The sequence below is a fragment of the Myotis myotis genome, unplaced genomic scaffold, assembly GCF_014108235.1.
Source record: "Myotis myotis isolate mMyoMyo1 unplaced genomic scaffold, mMyoMyo1.p scaffold_m19_p_41, whole genome shotgun sequence".
Classification (NCBI taxonomy): domain Eukaryota; kingdom Metazoa; phylum Chordata; class Mammalia; order Chiroptera; family Vespertilionidae; genus Myotis; species Myotis myotis.
In genome coordinates this window covers 1432039-1457642 of record NW_023416348.1, presented here as the reverse complement: position 1 = coordinate 1457642, position 25604 = coordinate 1432039, and the positions used below count along the sequence as shown (strand labels likewise).

At 70.0% G+C, this 25604-nt stretch overlaps 2 protein-coding genes across 2 annotated transcripts in view; both read right to left on the bottom strand.

Moving 5' to 3' along the window:
• Window positions 1-5560, bottom strand: part of ADSS1 (adenylosuccinate synthase 1) — a 15995-nt gene extending 10435 nt beyond the window's left edge. The window contains exon 1 of the mRNA XM_036306438.1: window positions 5287-5560. Within this exon, the coding sequence (XP_036162331.1) occupies window positions 5287-5478 (192 nt within the window). The 5' untranslated portion in view covers window positions 5479-5560. The remainder of the gene's footprint in view (window positions 1-5286) is intronic.
• A 3970-nt stretch (window positions 5561-9530) lies between these two features.
• Window positions 9531-25067, bottom strand: INF2 (inverted formin 2). Its single transcript, XM_036306403.1, is given in 24 exon segments — window positions 9531-10276; window positions 12255-12311; window positions 12729-13388; window positions 13810-13974; window positions 14060-14162; window positions 14253-14417; window positions 14772-14895; window positions 15411-15481; window positions 15694-15801; window positions 15903-15973; window positions 16483-16583; window positions 16994-17079; window positions 17315-17417; window positions 17874-17935; window positions 18018-18163; window positions 18548-19005; window positions 19007-19286; window positions 19430-19571; window positions 20082-20223; window positions 21159-21192; window positions 21604-21763; window positions 21847-21962; window positions 23061-23460; window positions 24941-25067. Coding segments are annotated over 23 exon segments (3828 nt in total). The 5' UTR covers window positions 25016-25067; the 3' UTR covers window positions 9531-10276; window position 12255.
• Window positions 25068-25604: the final 537 nt, after the last annotated feature.

The following is a 25604-nucleotide window of genomic DNA, read 5'->3' as shown; positions in this document are numbered from 1 at the left end:
CCTGTGTCCACTCCGTCCCCAGGACCCTGAGCCCAGCGGGCCCCACCTCCTGCCTCCATCTCCCCCAAACGGGTTTATCGTGGGCCCGCTCCACACGCTCTCTGGCGGAGGGGGCCATGGGCTGAGACTATGAGGCCCCCGCATCGCCTCCCCCCCGACCCCCGCAGGGCCCAGCAGGGGGGAGCTCACTGGCTTTCCTGGCCCGTCTCAAAGTTCCTCCAACATGGGGGGGGGGCAACTGGGGGCTGTGAGGGGCAGACGGGAGACAGTCCCCGAACCACTGAATGAAGTGGCTGGAGCCCTAGCCCTCCACTGGCCAGAAGCCCATCCCGCAGGGACCCAGGGCGTGGGGCTGGGCTTCCCCCTGTGACATGACCTTCCCGCCACCAGCCCAGGTCAGCAAAACTGTCCAGGTGTGCACCCCGGGCCCTGCCTGTCCCACAGCTCAGCCCTGGGCCCTGAGTGTCCCTGGAACTCCCAGGTGCTGGCTGCGGGGACCGCGCATGCGCAGGGGAAGGGAGAGGGGGTGCTGGGGGCCTGGGGCTGAGGAGGGTCTGAGTGAGAGCGGACAGGGCGCCAGGCCTTGGGGGCTCAGGGTGGAGCCCGTGTTGGGAGGGGAACTGGGTGAGCCTCCTAGGGGACTGGGGCGGGGGGAGGAGATGCAGATGCCAGGAGGGGGGCCAGGGGGTGAGATGGGCTCCGACCATCAGAACCCCCCCCCGGGGGATGGGCCTTCCAGCGGGCGGGGGTCCTGGCCTGGGGTGCTGGTTCCGTCCCCCGGAGTGGGGGGGCTGGCAGTTCAGACCGGCCCCCCGTGACTGACAGACCCCGGTCGTGGGGTCCCTATACCTTCCAGGGGTGCGTCCTTGCTCGGCCCTGTCTCCCCACAGGGGCAGTCACCCCCTCAGTGGGCATCTCTGCGCACGAGGCCACACCCACAGTCAGCTCTGCTACCCAAGGAGGGGCAGCTGGGGGGGGGGCGTGGTCCCCAGGGACAGATGGAGAAACAGGTCCCCAGGGAAGGGAGCTGGCAGAGGCCCAGGGCGCCCCTCCCTCCCTGCCCAGTGCCCACGTGACCGCCCGCCCGCCTCTGAGCACCCGCCCCTTTGTTTGGGGTAAACATAGGCCCAGGCACAGGCCCCGCTGAGGACCAGGGCATTGGGCGACCTTGCCAGCTGCAGGCGGGCGTCACTCGCAGCCCCCCCCCCGAGGGCAGGAGCCAGGGCTGCTGACGGCAGGGGCATCGGCAGGCCAAGGAGCAGGCCCAGGGCCGCTCGGCTGAGAAAGCCACGGGGAGAGGGTGGCCTGCCCAGGGCCCGCAGGAGGGCAGGTGATGCCTGCCAGGGCCCAGCCTGGCCTCCAGGGCCGCTCTCCTGTCCCAGCCGGGTGAGCCGGACCACCCGGGACCTGGGGGTTCCCTCACCTGACCTCACCCAGCTCAGCGGCGCCCTGGTCCTGCCTCCCCACCTTCCCCCTGGGACTGGCACTCAGCCTGGCCCCTCAGGCCCCGCCTCCTCCAGGCTCCCGGGGGCGGAGCCGGGCCAGGCTCAGCTCTCAGCCACGCCCCCTGCCCCTGCCGCTCACAGTCCCCATGGACACAGCTGCCTCCCTGGCGTCAGGGATCTAAGAAAGGGGCCGCCTCACTCTCAGACCTGGGACCAGGCCAGGGCCAGGGCCAAGGAACCTGACCAGCCTGACCTTTCCCGGGCCTGCAGGCATCCGGCCGGCACAGCCTGTCCCCAGGGAGCAGCCTGGTGACTCTGGGCCAGGCCCCAGGCTCCCCCGTCCCCTGCATCTACCCGCCCTGTGTGGCCTCTGCCACCCTCCTTGGCACCCCAAGGCTCATGCAGCCCTGACACCCAGCCCTGATGTCCCTGCTGGGGGCACCTCGCCACACCCTTCCTCACCCCATGTTCCACATGGGGGGGTCCCTGGATGAAGCCGCACTGCGAGTCTTGTCCCCCACCCGTGCCCCCAGCCTTGCTCTATCGTGTCTGTCCTGGCCCTGCGTACCCCACGATCCGCTGGAGGCCTCCTCTGACCTACCAGGCGCACGCCCCCCTCAGCGGCCCGTCCCCACCATCCTCCTCTGACCAGCACACAGGTCTCCGCGATGTCTGGACGGTGACTTAGCCCATGAAGTGCCCACTTGGCCCAGGTTCCCGGGAGGCGCCGGCCTGGCCTGTCTCCCTGGGATGCAGCCCCTGCCCCACCCCGATGTCAGCACCACTCACTCGGACAGGAGCCACTCTCCAGCCTGTGTGCACCCCCAGCCCTGGCCCGTGTGCAGGACGAGTGGACAGAGGGAGACGAGAGGTGAGCAGGGGGCGGGGGCGGGGCGCCGACAGCTCCCCAGTCTGAGCAGCCGCCAGCCCGGCCGTGGCCCTGGTCGGGGAGACTGCTGGGCTGGGGCAGCAGCGGGTTTTACCAGATGGCAAACAGCACCCAGCAGGGCGGGCGCTCAGGTGGGGACAGGTGACCTGGGTCTGGGGGAAGCGGGGAGCCCCCCACCTATGCAAGGCTTCTCTCGTGTGGGACCCGCTGGCAGGTTCCATTCATTCATTCATTCGACCCCAACCAAGAGCCGCTCTCCTCCCGCCAGGCCCTGGAGCAAGGCCTGGGACGAAGGAGGCCACAGGGACACAGGCCGTCAGGCCTTCGGGTCAGGGAGAGGGGAGGCCACCCGGATACAAGTCCCGGAGGCGAAGAAAACCCAGGAGGAACCCAGGCTGAGGCAGGACCACAGGCCCCAGACAACTGAGATGAGAGCAAAACACGCGCAGCTGTGGGACCCAGATGTGGGGATACAGCTGTGGGGGTGCGGCTGTGGGGACCCAGCTGTGGGGGTGCAGCTGTGGGGATGCAGCTGTGGGGGTGCAGCTATGGGGAATCCAGATGTGGGGATGCAGCTGTGGGGGACCCAGATGTGGGGGTGCAGCTATGGGGAATCCAGATGTGGGGATGCAGCTGTGGGGGACCCAGATGTGGGATAAGGCTGTGGGGGACGCAGCTGTGGGGATGCAGCTGTGGAGGACGCAGCTGTGGGGATGCAGATGTGGGGGATCCAGATGTGGGGGTGCAGCTATGGGGAACCCAGATGTGGGGATGCAGCTGTGGGGGACCCAGATGTGGGGGTGCAGATGTGGGGGACCAAGATGTGGGGGTGCAGCTGTGGGGGACCCAGATGTGGGGATGCAGATGTGGGGGACCCAGATGTGGGGGTGCAGCTGTGGGGGACGCAGCTGTGGGGATGCAGATGTGGGGGACCCAGATGTGGGGATGCAGATGTGGGGGACCCAGATGTGGGGACGCAGCTGTGGGGATGCAGATGTGGGGACCCAGCTGTGGGGATGCAGCTGTGGGGACGCAGCTGTGGGGATGCAGCTGTGGGGATGCAGATGTGGGGATGCAGCTGTGGGGACGCAGCTGTGGGGATGCAGATGTGGGGATGCAGATGTGGGGACGCAGCTGTGGGGATGCAGCTGTGGGGATGCAGATGTGGGGACCCAGCTGTGGGGGCGCAGCTGTGGGGGTGCAGCTGTGGGGACCCAGCTGTGGGGGTGCAGCTGTGGGGACGCAGCTGTGGGGATGCAGATGTGGGGACCCAGATGTGGGGATGCAGATGTGGGGACCCAGCTGTGGGGATGCAGCTGTGGGGACGCAGCTGTGGGGATGCAGCTGTGGGGACCCAGCTGTGGGGGTGCAGCTGTGGGGACGCAGCTGTGGGGGTGCAGCTGTGGGGACCCAGCTGTGGGGGTGCAGTTGCCGCAAGGGAAGGCCCAAGCCAGGGACAGGCCAGGTGACCTGGTCACGGTCCCTGGGGCCTGCCTGCTGTCGCCCTTTCAGGAGCCGCCCAGACAGACTCTGGCTCCAGCCCGCGTGGCCCGTGGTTGGTCTGTCCAGGGCACTTGGAAGTGAGGGGCGTGGGCGGGCTCCGCCTGCAGACCCAGCTCCGTTCCAGAGCCATCTCTGCAGCTGGTGGGAGAGCCCCACGGCGCCAAGAGGAGGGTGTCGACAGGAGGGACAACCCCCCCCCCCCCCCCCCCGTGTCACTGGAGCAGACAGCAGGAGGAGGGGTGCCCTGGAGGGGTGCCCTGTGCTGGAGCCGGAGGGAGGAGCAGCCCACAGGCCACACCCCTGCTAGGCTACAGAGGGGGCCTGGGGATGGGGGGGGGGGAGGGGGCTTGCTCCCCATGGCTTAGGACAGAGAGGGAGGGGACCTCCCAGGGCCCGGGAGCTCCAGGCGTCCACTGTCGGCCTCGGCAGAGGTGGTCCAGCTGGTGAGGTGCCCTGACTCCGGAGCACCAGGCCGCCCCTCTCAGCGCGGAGCCCAGCCTCCAGGCGGGCGCTCAGGAAAGGCGGGTGCCCCTTGCAGCGGCTCAGGCCCAGCCCAGCACAGCGGTCCCGGGAGCGGTGGTGACGGGCGCTGGTGCCTCTGGGGGCTCAGGAGAGGCACAGGCCGGGAGGAGCGGGCACCCCTTCCCCTTTGCGACAGCCTCCTGTCCGGTGGCTCCAAACCTGGAAGCGCCAGTGTGGCCCCCCTGCGCCCTGACCTGCCAGCCTCAGCAGGAGGCAGGCACGCGGCCGGCGGGCAGTGCCCTAGGGAGTGCCCCGCGTCCGTCACCCAGTAGCACCCGCCCGGGCGCTCAGGGGACGAAGCCTGCTCTGGCCTCCCGGTGGCACTGCCAGCCGCTGGCCACCCAGGCCAGCCGTCCGTGGCTCCTCCCACTCCCTCTGTCCGGCCAGACCCTCCCCTCCGTGCCCTGCCTTCCTCAGGGCCTCCCCCCGGCGTGCCCCCCTCCTCTTGGCCCAGGTCACCCCCTCCTTGCTGGCTTCTCCCCTGGGCTTCCCAGCACCCAGCCCCCTCCGTGTCATGACCCCTGTATGGGGTCAGCCAGCCCAATCCCAGACCCAGACGGAATGAGGAATGGGGTGTCTCCAGTTGTCCTCAAACCACCCAGGAGCTGGGGTCCCGCCTCCGCCCCCCCTGGAGGGCTAGCGGCATGCCTAGGGCACACCCCACCCCCTGAGGATCCGGTGTCCCCAACTCAGCAGGGCTTGTATTTATAGCTCTGCCCCGTCCGCCGGGGTGGGGGTGGGGCTGGTGGGAAGGCGGGGTCCCTGGGGAAGGGGTGTCCGCGCAGGAAGGGGAGCGTGAGCACCTGCGAGGGTGCCGAGTGCGCGTGTGGGCGGGTGGGGGTGGCGCTGGGGGGAAGGGCTCCGTCCCCCGGCCCGGAGTCTGGGTCGTGGGGGGGCCCGCGGGGGCGGAGGGGGAGGCCCGCGCACCTGGCAGCGGCTGATGATGTCGGCGTCCGTGGCCAGCAGGTCCACCACCTTGCCTTTGCCCTCGTCCCCCCACTGCGCGCCCAGCACCACCGTCACGCGGGAGCCGCTCGCCGCCGCCTCCTGCTGCAGCCGCCCCCGCTTCACGCCGCCGGCGCCCGGGGGCCGGTCGTTGGAGGCGCGGGTCGCAGCCATGCCGCTGGCGGGGCGCGTCCGGCGCTGGCGCTGGGCTGCCCGAGAGCCCGCCCGCCCGAGGGCCGCCCGCCCGCCGTTAAAAGGCGCCGCCCCGGGCGGGGGGCGGGCCCCGTGACGCTCGTGACCTCCGGCCCCGGTCCCGCCCCCGCCGCCGCCAGGAGTCGGGTTGGCCCGCGGGCACCTCGGGGCGCACGGACGGACGGCGCGCACGGATAGGCGGCGCGCGGCGGGGTCCCTCCCGCGGGCCCGGCCCGGCGCCCCGGGAACGTCACGAGGGCGTCCGCTCCCCCGGCCCCGGGCAGGCCTGGGCGCTGCGAGCCCACCCCACGGAGCGGGACCGGGGGGACCCAGAAGCGGCGGGCGGTGTCCCCTCCAGCGCGGGGTGGGTGCGGCTGCAGACGGAGAGCCTGGTCCCTGCGCCCCACCTGGCGGGTCCGCCTCCCCGGGCTGGGGGCGCGCACCTGGCCGCCCGCGGCGAGCCCGGCCCCTGGACTGGCGCGCGCCCTCTGGTGGCCGCGGAGAGGACAGCGTCCCCTCCACGCGCGGGCCAGGCGTCCAGCGCAGGACACACTGTGGGTGGGTATCACTCGTGGGCTCCATCCGGGAGAGAGCGGGCTGCCCTCGGTCCTCCGACCGGTGCTCGCAGGGCAACCTGGCGGGGCAGGGGTGCTGGGGGGCAGCCGGGATGCGCAGGGCCAGGGAGTCCGGTGCCCCAGGCCAGACCTCCTTCCCGCTCCGGCCTGTGGAGGGACTGGGTGCCCGCACAGGCTGTGGACCGTCGGATGAGTTCCGAGCTGGGTGCCCTGCCTGGGCCACCCCCGACCCCCACCCCCACTCCCCAAGGGACTCTTTAAAAAATATGTTTTTACTGATTTCAGAGAGGAAGGGAGGGAGGGAGAAACATCAACGATGAGAGAATGGTGGATCGGCTGCCTCCTGCACAGCCCGCACTGGGGATCGAGCCCACAACCCCGGCCTGTGTCCTGGCCGGGAATCGAACGTGACCTCCTGGTTCATAGGTCGTCGCTCAACCACGGAGCCACGACGGCCGGGCCCCAAATGGACTCTTTTTTAAAAAAATATATATTTTATTGATTTTTTACAGAGAGGAAGGGAGAGGGATAGAGAGTCAGAAACATTGATGAGAGAGAAACATCGATCAGCTGCCTCCTGCACACCCCCTACTGGGGATGTGCCCGCAACCAAGGTACATGCCCTTGACTGGAATCTAACCCGGGACCCTTCAGTCCCCAGGCCGACGCTCTATCCACTGAGCCAAACCGATCAGGGCCCCAAATGGACTCTTGCTTGGGTCTGGAGAAGGGGCCAGCGATGGGTCCCGGGGACACCCTGGGCCCCTCTCCCCTCCCTGGGGTCTGCGCTGCAGAGGGGCCCAGAGCCCGTGCACTCACCCTGGCCAGGGCTCGGAGAGCCGGGGGCGGGGGGGGGCCTCCTGGTGCTCCCAGGCTGGACGGGGGACGGCACTCCCAGGAAGAAGGGAGTGGACAGGGCTTGTCACCCCGGCCATCATGGAGCGTAAGGGTCAGCCCCAGGGCCGCGCTGCCCCGCGCCTCTCCTCCCCTCCCTCCTCCTCCAGGTGGGAGCGGGCTCTGACCCTGGGCTGGTCACCCGGCCCCTGGCCCCTCGGGGCCCAGCCCTCTGAGGGCATGGGGACACCAACAGTTCCCGTCCCTCAGCACCGTCGGGGATAAACACCACACTGTGCGGGTGCGGGCATCATGTCCACACTTCGGCAGCGTGGGGTCCCGGGACCAGCCCTGGGGCAGCAGCAGGGCCGGAGGGGGCGCGTGAGGCTCTGACCGCCACCAGAGGCCAAGCGGGTGAGGAGGAGGCCCAGGGGGCGGTGCCGGGGCTCGGGGCTCAGGGGGGAGGGAATTTGGGCGCAATAGCTGGCTGTGTGGACGAGGAAGGGGCTGGGTTTAGCAGGGGGGACCCCGAGTTCCGGAGGGTTCTGTTTGCTTGTTTCCGGAGGAAAGAAGCTGGGCTTTGCATCCCGCCCAGGGCCGTGCAAAGGGATCTGCTGGGGTCGTGGCAGCTGAGGGGCGCTTCCCTCTGCCCACCCCCGGGGGTGGGGGGGCGCTGGCGCTGAGCGGTCCCTGAGGGAGACCCAGGCGGGGACCAGGGGACAGCGGGTTTGACTGCTCAGCAGGGCCCCAGGCTGTGTCTATAAATAGCGGCGGGAGCCTGGGCTGTAAACAGCCCTGGCGCCAGCAGCTGGGCCGTCACCCGCTCAGCCTGAATTAGACCCTCCCTGCCCCCCCCCCCCCCATGGCCCTGCAGCGGCTTGGGGGGGGGGTGCGAGGCACTTGGGGCCTGCTGTGTGACCCTTGGCTTGGCTGTGTGACCCCCCCCATGGCTGTGTGACCCCCCCCCCCATGGCTTTGTGATCCCCAGCTGCTGTCAGGCAGCAAGTGGGCCCGGCCACTGGGGGGCCACAGCTCACGTGGGGCATCGCCTCTGGCGACCAGGACACAGAGCCCGCACCCGCCTGCACCTGGAACCTGGAACATGTGCGGGAATGAAGGGTGCGGCCGCTTTGGCAGCCCTGGCCAGTGTGGCTCAGTGGATAGAGCGTTGGCCTGCGGACGGAAGGGTCCCGGGTTCGACTCCCTGTCAGGGCACAGGCCCGGGTTGTGGGCTCAATCCCCAGTGGGGGGCGTGCAAGAGGCAGCCCATCCATGATTCTCTCTCTTCATTGATGTTTTGATCTCTCTCCCTCTCCCTTCTTCTCTGAAATCAATAAAAATAGTTAAACATAAACGTAGCCTCTGACCCCCTGCCTGAATCCCCGAGAACCGACCACAGGAGCCGCGAAGGCCAGCGAGCAGGGCCACAGCCTCTCCCAGAGCCTCACTGAGCGGCCGCCCGCCCCCCCCTTCCCCCCCATCCCCGCCCCAACCTCGCAGGAGGCCAGGCAGCGGCACCAGAGGGACCCTCCAGCAGGGCAGCTTGGAAAACACGCAGAATGAAGGGTGGCGAAGGCCACGGAAGCGTCCAGAAAGCAGATGGACAGACAGGGCGGGGGCGGGGGGGAGGGTGCGGGGGAGGAGGGCTGGGGCGCGGGGAATGGCTGCTTGCGGAGGGTGGAAGTACCTTTCCATTTTTTTGGTCACTCCTCACCTGAGGGTATTTTCCCATTGGCTTTTAGGGGGAGAGGGAGGGCGGGAGAGAGACAGAGAGAAACATCGGTCGGTTGCCCCCCACACGCCCCCCCTAGGGCCGGGCATCGAGCCCACAACCCAGGCACACGCTCTGCCAGAGTCGAACCCAGAGCCTTCAGGCTGCGGGCTGATGCTCTGTCGGCGGAGCCAACCCGCTGGGGCTGATGGGAATATCTAAGCCTGGACCACGGTTAGAATTTCACGACCTTGTACTCCTGCAGAGGTCACGATGGGGAGCTTATGGGTGTGAATTGTGCCCCAGAGGGCTGATGTGGGCCGTGTGCCATCTGCCCTGCCCTGTCCAAGGCACCGAGCGGCTCCGGCCCAACCCTCTGTCCCTCCTCCCCACCCACCTGCTGGCCCGGCCCTCCCTCCCTCCGCCTGTCTGTCCGTCAGCCCATCACCCACCCACCGGGGCCAGGCCCCACCACGTTCACCCGCAGCTTCTGAGCACCGCACGCCCCGCCCCCGCCCCCGCCCCGCCCCACCGGCTCTGGGATGGCCTGGTCCACATCCCTGCGCTTCCAGCCTCAACGGGCAGAGCCGTCAGCACAGGCAGCGGCCCCCAACCCCCAGCTGCATCCTCCCGGTCCCCCCGGCCTCCTCTGTCCAGAGGGGAAGCGGGCCCAGGAGCAGAGGGTGGGTGGTTCTGTGGACAAGATGCCAGGTCCGGGCTGCGGGGTGGGCAGGCACCTCCCACCCTCAGGCCTAGACACACGGGGGGGGGGACACTCCATGGGGCCCCCCACCCCTCTGCTGAGCAAGGGGCCCTGTCCTGCCCCAAGCAGTGCCCGCCAGCCTGGTCCTCCGGGGCCCCAGCGCCCTCTCACCCCCCCCACCGAGGCACCGCACAATGAAAGAAACGCCCAGTCCCATTTGTTAGAATCCCTGTTCCAGCCAGCCGAGCACACAGGGCCGGGCTGGGGAGCAAGAACGGGCACCGGGGCTCCAGCCTGCCTGGCTCCCGTGGTTTGGGGGTCTGTACCGGGCCGTCCCCAGAGGAATCCGGGTGCCAGGTCACTGGAAAGTAGGTGCAAGCTGAGGTGCCTGGGGACGCGCCAGGACCCCTCCTCGGGTGGGTGCCAGGTGCATGCGGGGGCGGCACCAGCGTGAGAGCCGGACCACAAAGACCAGGCGTGCAGGCAGTCCAGGGTGCCAGGCGGACAGTCCAGGGGTGTCAGGCGGGCAGTCCAAGGTGCCAGGCGGGCAGTCCAGGGTACCAGGCGGGCAGTCCAGGGGTGCCAGGCGGACAGTCCAAGGTGCCAGGCGGGCAGTCCAAGGTGCCAGGCGGGCAGTCCAGGGGTGCCAGGCAGGCAGTCCAAGGTGCCAGGCGGGCAGTCCAGGGGTGCCAGGCGGGCAGTCCAGAGCTACCAGGCAGGCAGTCCAGGGGTGCCAGGCGGGCAGTCCAAGGTGCCAGGCGGGCAGTCCAGGGGTGCCAGGCGGCCACCGTGCCCCCGAGACCCCTGGCTGGGTAAGGCACGAGCTCTGTTGTCCCAGGGCCCAGTCCCAGCCCGGCCCTGGGTGCTCCCGGCTCCTGGCTCAGCAGCACGCCCAGGCCCTGCTGCGTGGAGGCCGGTCCTCGGGGCGTCACTTGGCTCTGGGCTTGGGCCTGAGGCCTGTGGGAGGGACAGGAACGGTGAGGAGCCGCCTTGCTGGGGCAGTGCCAGGGCGCCCGCAGCTAGGTCCCAGGCCCCAGCTTTCTGTCGCCACTGCCCCGGGGGCTGAGCTGTGTCCCAGGGCCCGGCCCTTCCTCTGGCAGCGCCCACCCCCCTGTCTAGGCTGCATCTCCTGAGGGCGTGGGGTCCTGTGTTCTACTCTCCCTGCCTAGACCCAGGCTGCCCCGTCCACGCCCATCGGTCCATGGCCACCTCCTCCCCGGGCTCCCTCAGGCACCCCGGCCCCGGCCGGATGCCTCCTTCCCCTCTTCCGCAGCTGGGGCCTGAGGGCCCCTGGCACCTGCCCCCCACCCACCTGCCCACCTGGCCCCTGCCCATCACTGCCCGTGGCTCTCTCTGGTCCAGGGACATGGCCTTGTGCTTGGGAGACACACTGGGGCAGCTCCGTGATGCCTACAAGTAGCTGTGAGGTCGTTCAATAAAGTGTGTGTGTGGGGGGGTGGGGGGGGGCACCAAAAGGAACAGTTTGCTCTATTTTGCAGGTTTGGGCCGTTCCAGGTGAAAGGCAGGGGCTGCTCATTTTCATCTCCTTGCGAATTTCCTGTCGGGTTGAAGTTTTTCCAAATAAAAAGGGATTCTGGCCGCGGGGGCTCAGTGGTTGAGCGTTGACCTATGAGCCAGGAGGTCATGGTTTGCAGGCTCAACCCGCTGGGGGGCGTGCAGGAGCAGCCAATCAATGCGTCTCTCTCACCATGGATGTTTCTTTCTCTCTCCCTCTCCCTTCCTCTCTGACATCAATAAAAAGCAGGGTTCCTTCCTCCTCCCTCGGCCATGGGGTGGTAGGCGGGAGGCTCCCCTAACCCTCGCACCCGCAGCCTGGGGGCACGCCTGGCCAGCAGTGCTGGGAGGCACAGGCCCGCTGGGGCGCACTGACCTTTCGCTGGGCAGTGGCCACCCGTGGCTGCCAGCCCAGACCCCCTGTCCCCACGCCCAGAGCCCGTAGCCGGGGGCCACAAGGCTGCCCCTGACCCCTAAGGGGCAGGCCAGGCGCTGCTGCCAGGCACGAGGTGTGTGGCCCCAGAGCCAAGTCGGGCAGAGGTGCGCTCGCCTCGCCCCTGCTCCCACTCCCTGGCGCCCGCGGGGCCTCACCTCTGTGCCCGGGCCCCTCGGCTGGAGGCGCGTGGGGAATAGACGGCCCTGAGCTCAGGTGGGGCAGGGGCGGGGTCCCCTGCACTGGGTGTCCCCACCTGGCAAGGCCAGGACGCGGCAGGGACCTGCCCGTCGGTGTGGCTGCACCTGGGAGCCTCTGGGGCCACGGCAAAGCCCCTGACTGTCCAGAGGGGGAGGGGGTGGGGGGTCTAGGGAGGCCCCCCGCTCTCAGCCGACAACCGGCCTCCAGGAGGGGTGCTGCAGACCTCCCCCAGGTGCCTGGCAGCCTGTCCCCGGGGCTGTCCTGTCCCTCACAGCCTCCCTGTGGACAGGGGTGGCCAGCCCCAGGGCCGAAGGGGCTGGGTGTGCCCTGCGGACGGACCCAGAGTAAAGGTGGCACCCTGGGGGACACGGGGGTCAGTAAAGCCCAGGATTAGGTAGGTTAGGCCCGGGGCAACCTCAGCCTGTGTGCCAGGCCCAGGAGGCCCCTACCCCCCAGGCCCAGGAGCCTTGCTCCCGGAGGCACCCAGTTAGCCCCGTCCACCCGCCTCTCAGGCTGTTTGCCCAGCAGGCAGCTCTGAGGCCGCACCAGCCGCAGCAGAGGGACACCAGCCTCGCAGCATGGCTCCTGCCCTCCTGGGGATGGTGGGGTGACGTCCACTCAAGCGGCCCAGGCGGGGGTAGGGGGGGCGGGGGGGGCTGCTGCCGAGGGCTGAAGCGGGTTAGTTAGTGTCTGGGCGGCCGGACAGGGCCGTCCCCGCCGCCACCACTGCCACCAGCGCCACCACCACTGCCACCAGCGTTAGTGCGAGGCCAGGCGCGGACCTACCTTACTGGATCACACAGAACCTTTTGGGTTTGCTATCGTCAGAGTCGGGGGCAACCTCTGCTTTCAAATAAAAGAAACACACTCAACCGCTGGTCCCTCCCGAGGCCCTGAGCGGAGCCGGGGCTGTGTGGGCGCCGAGCTGCGGTGTGGACGCAGGGCTGCGGTGTGGACGCAGGGCTGTGGTGTGGCTGCGCCCCGCCCCCCGCCGGGCAGCCTCCCTGGACTGAGTGGGTTAGGGTGCAGCGAGCAGGCGGTGCCCCACACCTGCCCCTCCCGGGGCCGAGGCGCCGCTGACCCCTCACCTGCAGGGCTCGGGGGCCTGGGAGCCCCCCATCTCGGGGGCAGGGGGACCTCCGGCTGCAGGGAGAGGCCAGGTCCTGGCATGAATGGATCAGCGGACCCCACACCGGAGCCCGGAGCCCCGTGGACCCGCCCTCCCGGTCCTGCTGGGGACGAGGTGGAGGCCCCCCTTACCTTCCTGAATCCGAGTCCGGTGCTTCTTCCTCCGCCTGCCCGTCCCCTTCGAGGCCCGGCCCTGGGCCCTGGGGAGGGTGCCGGACCCCGAGGAGTCGGCCACCGAGTCCTCGGAGAAGGACCTGTCCAGGGACGTGTCCAGCGCGGAATCGGGGGCGGTGTCCTCTGGGTCCTCGTCCCCGCCGGCCGCTGCGGCGGGAGGGCCGGCTCCTCGGCCGAGGGCAGCTGTGGCCGCCGGCCCCTCTCCTGTGCTGTCAGCTTCGGCCCAGCCGACGCCCCCAAGGGCTGTGGGATCCTCAGCATCCCCGCTCGAGCCCAGGGCCCCGGGGGACTGCTCACTGGAGAACGGGAGGGGCTCCAGGGCCCGCGCGTCCCCCAGCACCACGGGCCAGGCCGCTGCAGGCGGCTGGGAGCTCAGGGGGTCCTCCGTGGGCAGGACATCGCTGGCGTCCACGTACCAGGAGGATCGCCTCTCCTGGGGCCAGGGGCCAGCCTCCTCCGACGGGTCCGCAGGGGGCTTCGAGCTGGGGGCTGTGGCGTCCGCGAGGTCCCAGTCCTGGGGCGGCCTGGCTGCCTCCGCGTCGACCACGTCGAGACCAGGCCCAGAGGCCGGGCTGCTGGTGCCAACCCTGGGGCCTCCTGGGGGGCCGCTGGAGGCCACTGTGGATGGAGCAGGTGTAGGCGGAGGGCAGGGCGCTCCCAGCCATCTGGTGGCACCCTCCTCGGGAACAGTGTGAGCGGGGTTCCCCCTCCAGCTCAGCTTCCCCCCGAATGGCCCCCCCCACCCCCGGGGGCCTTCCCTGGTGGCCTCCAAGCCTTGGCTCCCACAGGGCAGCTGTCATGGGCCCACCCCGGGGCTGGGCAGGTGGCTGTCACAGCAGCAGAGACACGGGGGACCGTTGTCAGGCAAGCGGCCTCCAGCCCCACCTCACGGCCGTCCCCTCTCAGGGCGGCTAGGGGAGAGGAGGGCTCCCTCGGGAGGCCAGGGAGGGCTTCCCAGAGGAGGAAGGGGGTGCGGCCCGAAGGATCGCACAGGCAGGGAAGGCCGGAGGGAAGCGGAGGAGGGAGGCGAGGGTCTCACCAGGCGCGGTGTCCCGCGGGGGGCCTGCGGCTGCTCCCCGGCTGCCCCCGTCCCCGTCGCCACGGCCGCGCGCCGTCTTGCGCAGCTGGAAGCCCTTTCTGATGTCCGCCAGCAGCGCATCGATGACACACACCTCCTCCTGCTGCTTCTTGCCTCCCTTCCTGACTGAGAGGCCAGGACCCTCAGGCACGGCTCGCAGGGCCAGAGCCCACCCGGCCGGCCCAGCCCCGCAGTCGCCGCCCGGCCTCACCAGGCTTCCCGTCCTCGTCCCGCGGCCTCCGCGCCTCCTCCTCCGCCAGCTGCCGCTTCCTCCTCTCGGCCTTGGCTGCCTGCTCCTGCCGGTCCTTGTTCTCCTGCGGGGCAGACACAGAGCCGGTGATCCCCCACCCCCACACAGGCCCTCCCGCCCCCCCACGCCCCCAGGCTGCAGGGGCGGGGCCCACCTTCAGGGCGCGGAGGAAGAGGTCCCGGAAGGTCTTCATGGTGCTGAACGTATCCTCCAGGCTCAGCTGCTGGGCGTCCTCGCACAGGTAGTTGGCCAACGCCAGCTTCTTCTGCTCCACGGCCTCGAACACCTGCTCCAGCGCCTGGGAGGCCTCGATGCTGGCCTGGGGGCGTGGGCACCAAACGGTCAGGGCCCGGGTGGCCCACAGCAGGAGACCCACGGGCATAGGGCGACGGCCCAGATAGGACCCCTGAGTCAGGCCCGTGGTTGTGGGAGGATGAGGGCCAGGCCTGCAGACAGTGGTCCCTGTGCAGGACCGGGGCTCTGGGTGCTGGGCCTGGGGCTCAGGAGGGGTCCTGACCTGCTGTGGGACCCCCACCCGGCCTCTCCCCACCCTCACCTGCCCCGCCCGGCCTCTCCTCTCCCTAACCCACTGAGGCGGGCAGACAGCAGACTGGAGGACTGCCGCCCAGAGGCCACACTCAGCGCCAAGCCCCTCCCTGGCCGCAGCACTTGCCTGCAGGCGCTGGGCGTACTGCTCCCGCACTTCAGGCTCCTGGGAGGCCGCCACCTTCCGCTCCATCTCCAGCAGCCTCTTCAGGTTGCCGCTGGACTCAGAGCGGATGATCTCAAGGTTGATCCTGAAAGGCCGGGCAGGGTCAGGTGACAGCTGATGTCCAGCCTCTCTGGACAGAGGGGCCCTGGCCCTGCACCCGAGGCTGCCAGAAGCAGTTGGAGTTCCGGGCCGGGCGGGCGGGCTTGGGGGTGGGGGGGCGCCTGCCTCAGCAGGTGCTGGGCCTGCAGTGCTAGGACCAGAGGACCTGCCGCAGCAGCGGACGCGCAGCTGGTCAGCCCGCTGCTCCCAGAGCTGCCCCTGTGGGCGGTGGGACCCCCGAAGTGCCCCTCTCCCTGGCCCCCGTCTGGACAGGGTGGTGGCAGGGATGCAGGTTGCTCAGGGGTTAGCCTAGCCTCCAGTGTGACCATGGCCGGCCATCTCCTGCTTCTTCAGGCCTCAGTTTCCCTCTAAGTCACGGTGGACAGGCGTGGGGGGCAGCCGTTCCTGGGGGTGCCGCAGCCTGAGACCGGCCTGGTCCGGCCCTCACTGGTGGGGAGGGAGCCGGGCCGGGCTTGCGCTGGGCGGGCAGGAGACACCTACCCTGCCGCCTGGGCGGGCTGCTCCAGCTCTCGGGGCAGCTGCAGAAGGTCCGGGTGGCTCCTCTCCACCTCCTGCAACAGCCGGGTCCAGGGAGGTGGCCGTGGCCGCCCCGCCCTGGGGATGCCCGAGCCCACGCCTCCACCCTTCCCCTGGGCCTGGACCTCGGGACCGGAGGAGGGGGCGGGGAGGCAGGGGCCTGAGTGGGAGGTTCCCGAGCGGGGCTGGGGCAGCGAGGGGTGCAGACCCCCGAGGCCGGGACGCGCAGCCTGCCGGCCGTGCCCACCTCCAGCACGTGGTGCAGCAGCGTCACGCGGCTCTGCTGGGACTTGGTCTCCGTGAGCTTCAGCAGCGTGCTGATCTTGAAGCCGTCGGCGTTCCCCGTGTGGCTGCCCTGGGGGGGAGGAGGACGGAGTGAGTCTCCCTGCCTCCCGGTGGGGCAGGGCGGGGTGGGGCAGGGTGGGGGTGGGGGTGGGGGCAGGGGTGGCCGCTCACGTAGTTGAGGAAGTTCCCAATCTTCAGGATCAGCTGGCAGAAGACGGGCAGCTGGCGGCTGGACAGCAGGCCTGGGGGGTGGGGGGCGGCTCAGGGAGGTGCGGGCTCGGGAGGCGGGTCCCCTGGTGCTTGCCCATCTCAGCCCACAGCCGCCGGGGAGGACGCGGAGCGGAACCTTCCAGAACCTGTGGCTGCCCTGGTTCTCAGCAAACCATCCCGGGGGCTCCCAGAGGGTGTCCCTTCTGACCCTGTCTCCAAGATGGGCATGGGCGTCCACTGCTGCGTCCCCAGCAGGAGTGAGCCGCACCCCGGGGGGCCAGGGCTGCGGCAGGTGCCCGCGACTCCTCACTCAGAGGGGGTGGTGTGTGCCCGTGTGTGTGCAAGTCTGCGTGCACACACCTGTCTGCACGTGTGTCTGTGCGTGCCCGCATGTACATGCAGTTTGCCTCAGAGCCAGGGAGGGGGCGGTCTGTGACACGAGGAAGCTCAGCACCCACAGGTGCTCGGGGAGTCTGGGTGCTGGGGTGCAGGGGCTGGATGGGCCCCACCTGTGCGGCCCCCAGGGCTCCGGGCCACTCACTCTCGCAGGCGCTGAGCATCAGCTGGGCCTTGGGCCGCACCATGTCCAGCACCACGGCCGTGCCCTCGCACAGCAGCATGCATTCCACCCGCAGCTGGTAGCTGGGGGCAGAGCAGCGGTCAGGGCCCCGCCTGACACACCCCGGCCCTGGCCGCAGTGTGGGGGTGAGGCCCGCAGTCCGCTGGGCACAGAGCTGGGGGTCCCGCGCCCGCCCCAGCTCCAGGTCACACTCGGCCAGGCCTCAGCAGGTCGGGGCGGGGCCCAGGAAGGGGCGGGTCGGACCAGCACCCAGTGCCGAGGCGCGATGGCCTCCCTGGGGGCATCCTCCCTCTTAGAATGGCTGGGGTCTCTCAGGGAGGCCGCAGGGGCCCTGCCCACCGCCCGTCCCCCGCGTTGCTGACCCCTCAGGTGCCCTGGGAGGCCCCACGGCCGGGGGTGCATGAGTGAGGTGGGCAGGGAACCCGGGATGGTCCGCACGCCCCCCTACCCCCGCAGGCTGGGCCCAGCTCACCAGGGGATCCCCAGCAGCAGGAGGTAGAACTGGTCGGCGCTGGCCAGCTTGGCGCGGTCCTCCGAGAAGGAGCGCAGGTTTTCAATCTGCGAGGGAGGCCCACGCGTGGGTGCGGCTGCCAGTGGGGCCGGCCTGCTCCTCCCGGAAGCCCCGCCCACCACAGAAGCCCGCCCCTCCCGGCAGCCCCTCCCATCCCAGAAGCCCCGCCCCCAGCAGCTCCGGAAGCCCCGCCCATATCGGCAGCCCCGCCCCTCCCAGCAGCTCCGGCAGCCCCGCCCCTCCCAGAAGCTCCGCCCCCTATCGGCAGCCCCGCCCCCTGACCTCGTGCTTCTCGGGCAGGAGTTTGAGCAGCTGCTTGAGCACCTCCACGTCAAACCTGGCCGTGTCCCCGGCTCGGATCATGGCGGTGACCTCCTCGTTGGAGCTGGGGGCCGAGAGGACGGGGTTGGAGGTGGAAGAGAGACCCTGCCAGGCAGGCGGGGGGGCCCTCGGCCCAGACACCTCTGCTGGTCACACCGGGCTCCTCCCCCACCGTGAGGTCGGGGCACAGGGAAGGTGGCCACCCGCCGGGTCACACAGCAGAGGCGGAGCTGAGCAGCCCACGCCCGGGCCAGGGCGCCCCCCGCCTCCCCCGGGGCGGCCGCTCGGGACCAGGCGCATGGCCCGTGGGCTCCTGTGTGTGGGGGGGGCAGGGGGCGGGGCGGGCTTCCGGGTCTCCTCCCCCGGGAGCCTGGACGGGGTGGGGGTCTCGGGACCCAGCGGGACAGTCTGGCTATCACCCCCCTGTCGGCGGAGCCGGGCTGTGCACCGCCCAGGGCGGCCTGCAGAGGGCGCTGCCGAGCCCCAGGTGAGGCCGCCAGGAGGGCTGACCCCGGCTCACCACTTGAACTGCTTCAGGAAGATGTTGAGGTTCAGGCTCTTCTTGGAGTCCAGGAAGGTGATCTGGGAAACACCCCCGTCAGCGTCCCCGAGGGCGGGGGTGGGGGGCCGAAGGGGGCACTCCCGATCCCAGGCCCCGGCCCACCTCCTTGGGCTCCTTCCTGGCCGGGGCGGCCGCCGGCTCCTTGGGCTTGGCCACGGGGAAGGAGAAGAGCTGCTCGATGCTGGAGAAGTCGGGCTCCACCGCCTCGGCGCCCAGGCTGCCCAGCGCGGCCCACATGGAGCTGTGCTCTGCGGGGGAGGCCCGTCAGCTCCGCCCTGGCCTCGCCCTGTCCAGGCAGCAGGCAGCCCGACCTCCGGCTGACCTTGGCCGTGACCTCTGAGCACACAGCACCCTGGCCCCCAGGATGACAGCGCACCCGGGGCCTGAGCAGGGCAGGGCTGTGGCATCAGACCAGCTTCAAAGGTGCCTGGGAAGGCGGGTCCGCACAGGGGACCTCTGACCGACCGGCTCCTGCCCCCGCCCGCCCTGGACCACCCGGGGCTGAGCCCAGAGCAGGGACAGACTGCCCTGCCCAGGGGCCCGGACAGTACACGTGCCACAAGTACCGCTGCCACGCTGCCAGCGGCCCCAGCCCGCCCGGAGGGAAGCCGCCGGTGGGAGCCGGTCCTCACCTTGTGCCACGTGGGACGGCAGCTTCTGCCAGTTTAGCTTCTTCATGCGCAGCGTCGGGGGGTTGACCCGCCGGTGGCTGGGGACCCGGGCGGAGCCCAGGCTGTGGTCCACGTGGGCCACAATGATCTCCTCCACGCCGCCCACGGCAGGGGGGGCAGCGAAGCCCGGCAGGGGCGGAGGCGGGGGCGGGCACCCCATGCCCGGGGGTGGTGGAGGGGCGGGGGGTAGGGTCCCGCTCAGGCCAGGCAGAGGTGGGGGTGGAGGGGGTGGGGGGAACGAGGTCCCCAGGCCTGGCAGGGGTGGGGGTAGGGGAGGCGGGGGTGGAGGGGGGAATGAGGTCGCTGGACCTGGCAGGGGTGGGGGTGGGGGAGGTGGGGGGAATGAGGTTGCTGGACCGGGGAGAGGTGGGGGTGGGGGTGGTGGGGGGAGGGGGAGGGGGCTGGGCGGTGGAGCTGGGTGCCGGCAGGGGCGGGGTGGGCATCTGCTGTTCCAGGGCCGCTGGCTGCTCGCTGCTGGAACTCTGGACGCTGACGGCCCGCAGGCCAGCGAGGGTCACGGCGGGCAGCTGGTCCTCCACCCCCGCCTTCGGGGCGCCCGTGTTCTGGGGGGAGCTGCCCTTCCGGCTCCGGCCTAGGTCGGCCTGGACGCCCTTGTGGGCCTTGTCCAGGGAGCTCGGGCGGGGCCGCCTCTTGCCGGACACGAGCCGCTCGACCATCTCGTCCAGGGTGCATTCCTGGGCTGCGGTGGGGACCGCTGGGGTCAGGGGGCAGGTGGAGGCCGACGGAAAGGCGTGGCCCTTCCCTCCGGCAGGTCAGGAGGGGCACCCCCACGATCTCAGACCCCCGTGCGTGCCCCGAGGCGGGCAGGAAGCAGCCGCTCACCGTCGCTGGCCAGGAGCACGGCCCGGTCCACCAGGCGCTCCAGCGCCTCCCAGAGCAGCTGGCTGGAGCGCAGCCCGGGGTCCAGGTGCAGGAGGCCCTGCAGCACGGACAGCAGCTGGGCGGACGCCGGGGAGCGGCTCACCTGGCGGGCAGAGGCGTGCGGTCAGCGGCCACGGCCTCCCGGGGGCGGGCTCACACCCCCGGCCTCAGTTTGCCTGAGTGTCCACCCCACGACCATCTGTGCCTCCAGGGGCCTGGGTTCCCGCGTGGCAGGAGGGCCGGCCAGCTCTCTGGGTGGGGCTGCGCTGTGCATTGTGGGACGTGTAGCAGCATCCCTGCCCACTTGGGACAACCCAAAGTCTCCAGACGTTTCCGGCGGCCGCTGGGGACACGGGCCCTGGTCGGAGAACCACCGGCTGCCGTGGAGGACGGTGACCCGCCAGTGAGGCCTGGGCTGGACCAGAACTCTGCCTCCTGGTGCTGAGGTGTCCTTCGCCCCTCCTGGTGGCAGCCTGCTGGGCCCGGGACCGCCCAGCCTCCTCGGGCAGCCCTGGCCTCGGCCCCCTGGCCTCCTGGTCCTGTCACCCCGGAGCCCTGGCTGCCCCCCGGGTTGGCTCCAGGCCTGGCCCCGCTGCGGTCACGGAGGGCCCACCTTGTGGAACAGGGAGTTGAAGACCTCCTGGTGGCTGCTCATGTCGACGCCCCCGCACGCCTGCAGCAGCTCCTCCTCGTCCTCCGCCTTGGCCTCCTCGAAGGCCTCAAGCTGGATCAGCACGTCTGCGTCCTCCAGGTCCCTGCGATGGGGGGCCGGGCGGCTGAGCCGGAGCCCCACCAGCCTCCCCCACGCCCCGAGCAGGGCAAGGGCCACAGCAGCCAGGGGCCCGCTGGTCTGTGGGGCTGGGCTGCACGGTCGGGGCTGAGGCTCATGGATGGGAGCTGGGAGGTCAGCAACCAGACCTCACCTGAGGGGTGGGGGGTGGTCACCGTGGGGGGTGGGACTTGGAGCAGAGCAGGGGAGCTTGATTGTTCATTGGGCCCAGGGCCTGCCAGTCATCTTAGTCTGGACAATGAGCTGTGCATTCAGCGGCAGGGCAGGCCCTCTCAGCACCCCAGTTCAGCATCAGTCACACCAGCCTCACCCCTTCCTCCTGGGGTCCCCCCAGCCAAAGCGGACACCCCGAAAGAGGTCCTGTGAGGCCTCGGATGGAGGTTCTCAGCTATGTGGGTTCCCAGGTACCCAATTAAAACTGAATTTCAGGCCCAGCCAGCCTGGCTCAATGGTTGAGCGTTGACCTATGAACCAGGAGGTCACGGTTCAATTCCCAGTCAGGGCACAGGCCTGGGTTGCAGGCTTGATCCCCAGTAGGGGGTGTGCAGGAGGCAGCCGATCCACGATTCTCTCTCATCACTGATGTTTCTCTCTCCCTCTCCCTTCCTCTCTGAGATCAATTATATAAAAGAGAAACAATGAATGGTTTGGAGCGTAAGTACGCCCGATGCACCATCTGGGATGTGCTTATACTACAGCAACGCTGTCTGTCTAAAGTCAGTTCAACTCGTGTCCTGTCTGCATGTGGCAGCCCTAGCTCTAGGGCAGCTGCCCAGCCCCCAGGGCAGGGAAGCAACGGCTGGGCTCTCACTGGGACCTGGGCCCCCTGCCCCCCTGGAGGCACTGCGTGGGAGCTGGGGGTGGGGGGGGCAGAGCAGGAGCAGCAGGGGGGGGACTCACCGAAGCCGTGTCAGGACATCCAGCAGCTGCAGCCCTGGGGAGGGACGGAGGGTCAGCGGCCCCATCCTCCAGTCACTGTACCTTCTGATGCCTTCCCCTGGGCCCCTCCCGACACCCCGAGACCAGCGTGCAGTGGGAGGGTCCCTGCCATTCCCTCAGGGCACCCGGACAGGAAGCTCAGAGGGAGACATCTCGGGGGACACTCGTGGTGACCGTCCAGGGGTCCCTGTCACCACTGGACCGGGGTCAGGACCCTGCCTCCCACCGAGAGCCTCCAGGGCTCAGGCCCGGGGTCCCGAGGCCCCTGTCCACGAAGGGAGCGGCTGGGGTGGGGGGTCAGGCTGCTTCCAGGGCCCGGAACGGAGCCTTCCTCGGGGGCCCGGGGGATGGGGGTGTCGGGGCGCTGGGCATCCCCCGGGGTGGGGGACGCAGGCAGGCGGCTGACCGATGAACTCGCCGCGCAGCTGGGTGCGGGTGCGCAGGTCCTCGGGGCCCAGGATGATGGCGTTGACCACGCTGAGCAGGGTGGCCACGTAGGGCAGGTTGTCGCTGCCGGACAGCTCCGTCATGACGACGCTGAAGCGGTACTGCTGGCTGCACACCGTCTGCGGGGGGGGGGGGGGGGGGGGGGTTAGCCTGCGCCCAGGCCCTGCCCCCGCCCGCCGGCCCGCCCCCCGCCGCCGCTCACCTTGTAGTGGTCCAGGGCGTCCAGGGCCAGGGCGTGGCCCTCGGGCGAGTAGATGCACAGGGCGGCCAGCAGCTCAAACACCTGCTTCTTGACCATCACGTTGGACGTGTCCAGAGCTGCCCAGGGCCGGGGGAGGGGGTGGGGAAGGGGTGTCTCAGTGGGGGGCCCGGGCATCCAGGCCAGGCCTCCCCCTCTGCCCAGGACTGCCACACTTCAGCCAGGAACGCGGGGCAGCAGGCAAACACCAGGGGGCGCTCTGCACCCACCCAACGCCCACAGCGTCTTCTCTGAACTCTACCGCCTGCCTCCCGCCTCATCCCCTGAGCCGGAAAGTTTGGGGGTGCCCCTCGCCTGGCCCGGCTGAGAGCACGTCACAGAGGACTCTACAGCTGGGCACGGCCAGGCCTGGACGGGGTCAGACAGGAATGAGGTGACCGCTCTCTCGCTCACCCACACAGGCACGCGCCCGTCATGGCCGCCCCCGGAGCCCCAAGCAGGAGGAACTCGGTCACCCCGTGGGGCAGCAGGCCTGCTGGCCCGGGGACACACAGTGACCTGGGGGTGTCCCGAGGGCTGAGGACTACCCCTGAGACTCACTGGAGGAGGTGACAGTGAGCTGGAACTAACAGGGGGAGCAGGACTGTGCAGACACAAAGCGGAGAGCAGCCTGGTATGGAGGTGGAGCCTGGGGCCCGCATTCCAGAAGCCCCCAGGGCCAGGGGCAGGGCCAGGGGGAGTGGACGATGCCGCCAGCAGTGCCGGCCAGACCTGAAGGGCTCCGGCAGGCTAGGGCCGGGGGCTTGGAGCCAGGTGGAGTGTAGGATCACTCGGGTGCACTTTTGTTTTTGACCCAGTGACTCCAGCTGCCACAGTGTGGATGGGGGAGGTGGAGGGCGGGGAGTGGAGCCTGAACCAGCAACAGGCTGGGTGGAGAATTGGGGCAAAGCCATAAAACAGAGGGGGCAACTAGGTGCAGCTGGTGGAGGGACCAGGGCTCCAAGGTGACCTGGCTGGGGGGAGGGGTGTCTCAGACTTGGGGGCAAATGGGAAACTGGCGCCTCCTCCAGGAAGCCCTCCCTGCCTGCCCAGCCCTGCTGTCTCCTCCTGTGCGCCCAGCCCTCTCGCCGCCTGGCATGGCCGCGAGCCTCACACGGAGTTGCTGAGGCCAGCCTTCCTGTCCGCGGCCCGCCCCGCCCCGGCGCCCAGCGGCTCACCCTGGGAGAGCTGGCGCACGTAGGCCTGGTTGCTGAGGATGTATTCCATGCCCTGCTGCGAGTTCATGACGGCGCGCACGCAGCTGATGCAGGTGAGCTGCAGCAGGGCGTCCGAGATGCGGGCCACGCCGCGGCCCGACAGGCGCGCCAGGGCCTCGAGCAGCAGGTCCAGGCCGCTCTGCTCCAGGAACTGCACCATCCAGCTGCCGTCGCTGCCCTCCAGCCGCTTGCGCAGGCCCGAGTAGTTGACCACTGAGGGCATCTGCAGCAGCCGGATGCAGAGCTCGGGGTCCGCGTTCTCCAGGTTGGCCTCCGTGGGGTCCGCGTCCTGCGGCCCCAGCCTCTCCTTCAGCGCCGCCCACTTCCGCTGCGCGCCCTCCTTCACCGACATCTTGCCGAACTGCGGGGCCAGAGGGTAGCGGGGGTCAGCCAGGGCCCAGCCAGGGCTTGGTCCTCCGCCTGGTACCCCCACCCACCAAACGTGTTCCCAGCGCTTCCTGTGCACCCAGCAGCACCTGGTGCAGGCTCCCCGAGCCCGGCGCTCCCGCACCCACCCCTGACCAGAGGCGGCAGCACTGCCCTGCTGTGTGCACCTCGACCCCACAGCCACCCGGGCAGCAACGCCCCAGACCAGTGGTGACAATGCAACAAGCGTGTTGTGTCTGGGACGCCCTTATCTCCCCAGGGCACAGCCCCTGCCCACTGGATGGGCCAGATGGGCACGATGATTCCGGGCCCTGGTACTCCAGGCTGCCCGACGTGCATGAGTGGGCCGGGGGGGTCATGCCCAACGCCCATCCGGTTCTGGGCAAGACCAGGGCCCTGCGGGGAGCAGCCCTACCAGGCCTGGTTCTGTGGGTCTGTGTGTCACCTGCGGCGGGTGGAGGGCCGGGTGCCCCTAGGCTCTCAGAGGTCCACCCGTATCTGCTGCAACAGGTGTGACCCTGCCCAGAACGTCCCCCCAGCACGTGCCTCTGTGTCATCACCACCACCCCGCCCCCTCCCCGGCAGTGACGCTCCTCAGCCACAGCCCCTGGGAACTGGCCCCAAAGGGCAGGGCGGCCCACGCTCTGCTGCAGCCATGTATGGCTCGGGTCTTATATTTAGCGGCTGAGAAGGGCCGTGTGGAGCCGCTGGGGAGAGCCGGAGGGCCGGCATGGCGACGCCACTGGGCCTCACGCCCAGCCCTCAGCCTCCACCACCCGGAGGCAGGAGCGTACAGGAGGGGGTTCGAGGGGGCACCCAGAGAAGCCAGGCCATGTGCCCACCGCCCCAGAGCTGGACATGGCAGAACCAAGTGAGCCTGGACCCCAGGGGGCCCTGGAGCGGCCAGGCCTCCCCGGCTCTACAGCTGCTGCACCGGGGAGCTCAGAGGGGAGAGCAGGGGCCGTCCGAGGTCAGGCAGGCACTGGGGCTGAGCCGGGACAAGAGCCCAGGTGCCTGCCCCTCCAGGAGGCCCCGCTGCCCCCTTCCCGGGTGAGGGTGGTGGGTGTCCTCCCTTGGGCTCCTGGAGCCCACCCCGGGGCCTGCTGGGAACACAGAGCACAGCCTGGGAGCCCGGCATCTCGGCTCCCTCCTGTTTGCTGTGGGTCCTCCCAGGAGGCACCCCGCCTCCTCGCCCCCCCCACCCCTGTCAACTCCTCTTTGGGACCCCCGGGGTCCTCCCAGGAGGCGGCCTGGCTGACCTGGGTGGGCGCCCAGCCCTGGCCCTTGCCAACAGACTTTGGCCACGTCACTGCCCCGTCTGAGCCTCAGTTTCCTCCCCTGCACCTCTGGCACCAGCCGGCTGGAAGCATCCGACAGGCAGCAAAGGGGGTGTTGGGGTGCTCATAACACCCCCTCCCAGGCCCAGCCCTCTTGGCCCCGCACCATCCACTCACCCAGATGCGCAAGACCTTCCGGCTGCCTCTGCCCACCCATCCCGGGCCCGGCCGCACGCTCTCCTGGCTCCTCATGGCTGCAGTCCCCGGCCCTCCCGGCGGCCTCTCGATGGCAGGGAAGGGCCGCTCCCAGCACCATGAGAGCACGGCAGACGGGCCCAGCGTGCACACGGCCACCCCCTGGGGTGCTGCTGCTTAAAGAGGCACCCAGAACTGGCCCTCCCCTCCCGGCTCCCATTGGCCCGAGTCCCTGCTTCCTTGGCACAGGCTGAGTGGACACAGAACTCTCCCAGGCCAGACTGCTGGCCTCCCGAGTGACCTGCCCAGCCGAAAGCCCCAGGGGTCCCTGGATGCAGAAAAGCCGGCCAGTGTCGCCTTGACCAGCCCACCGGCCCTGCCCAGTGCTCCTGTCCCCGGCCATGGCTCCCTCCCTGGAAAGACCCCACTTAGGGGGTCCCTTTGGTCTGGGGGGGGAGGTGACCGATCCCATCTGCCCCTGTGCTCTGCGTCCTGGAGCCAATTGCACCGCTGGCCAAGCCCATCGGACACCGAGGGGGAGTGCTGGCCAGGGTCTGGTGTGGACGGGTGTCCAGGCAGGTCAGTGAGCTCATGGGGACCCGGGCTGGGTGGGGGCAGCCTTTCTCCCGCTGGGGTGCCCACCGGC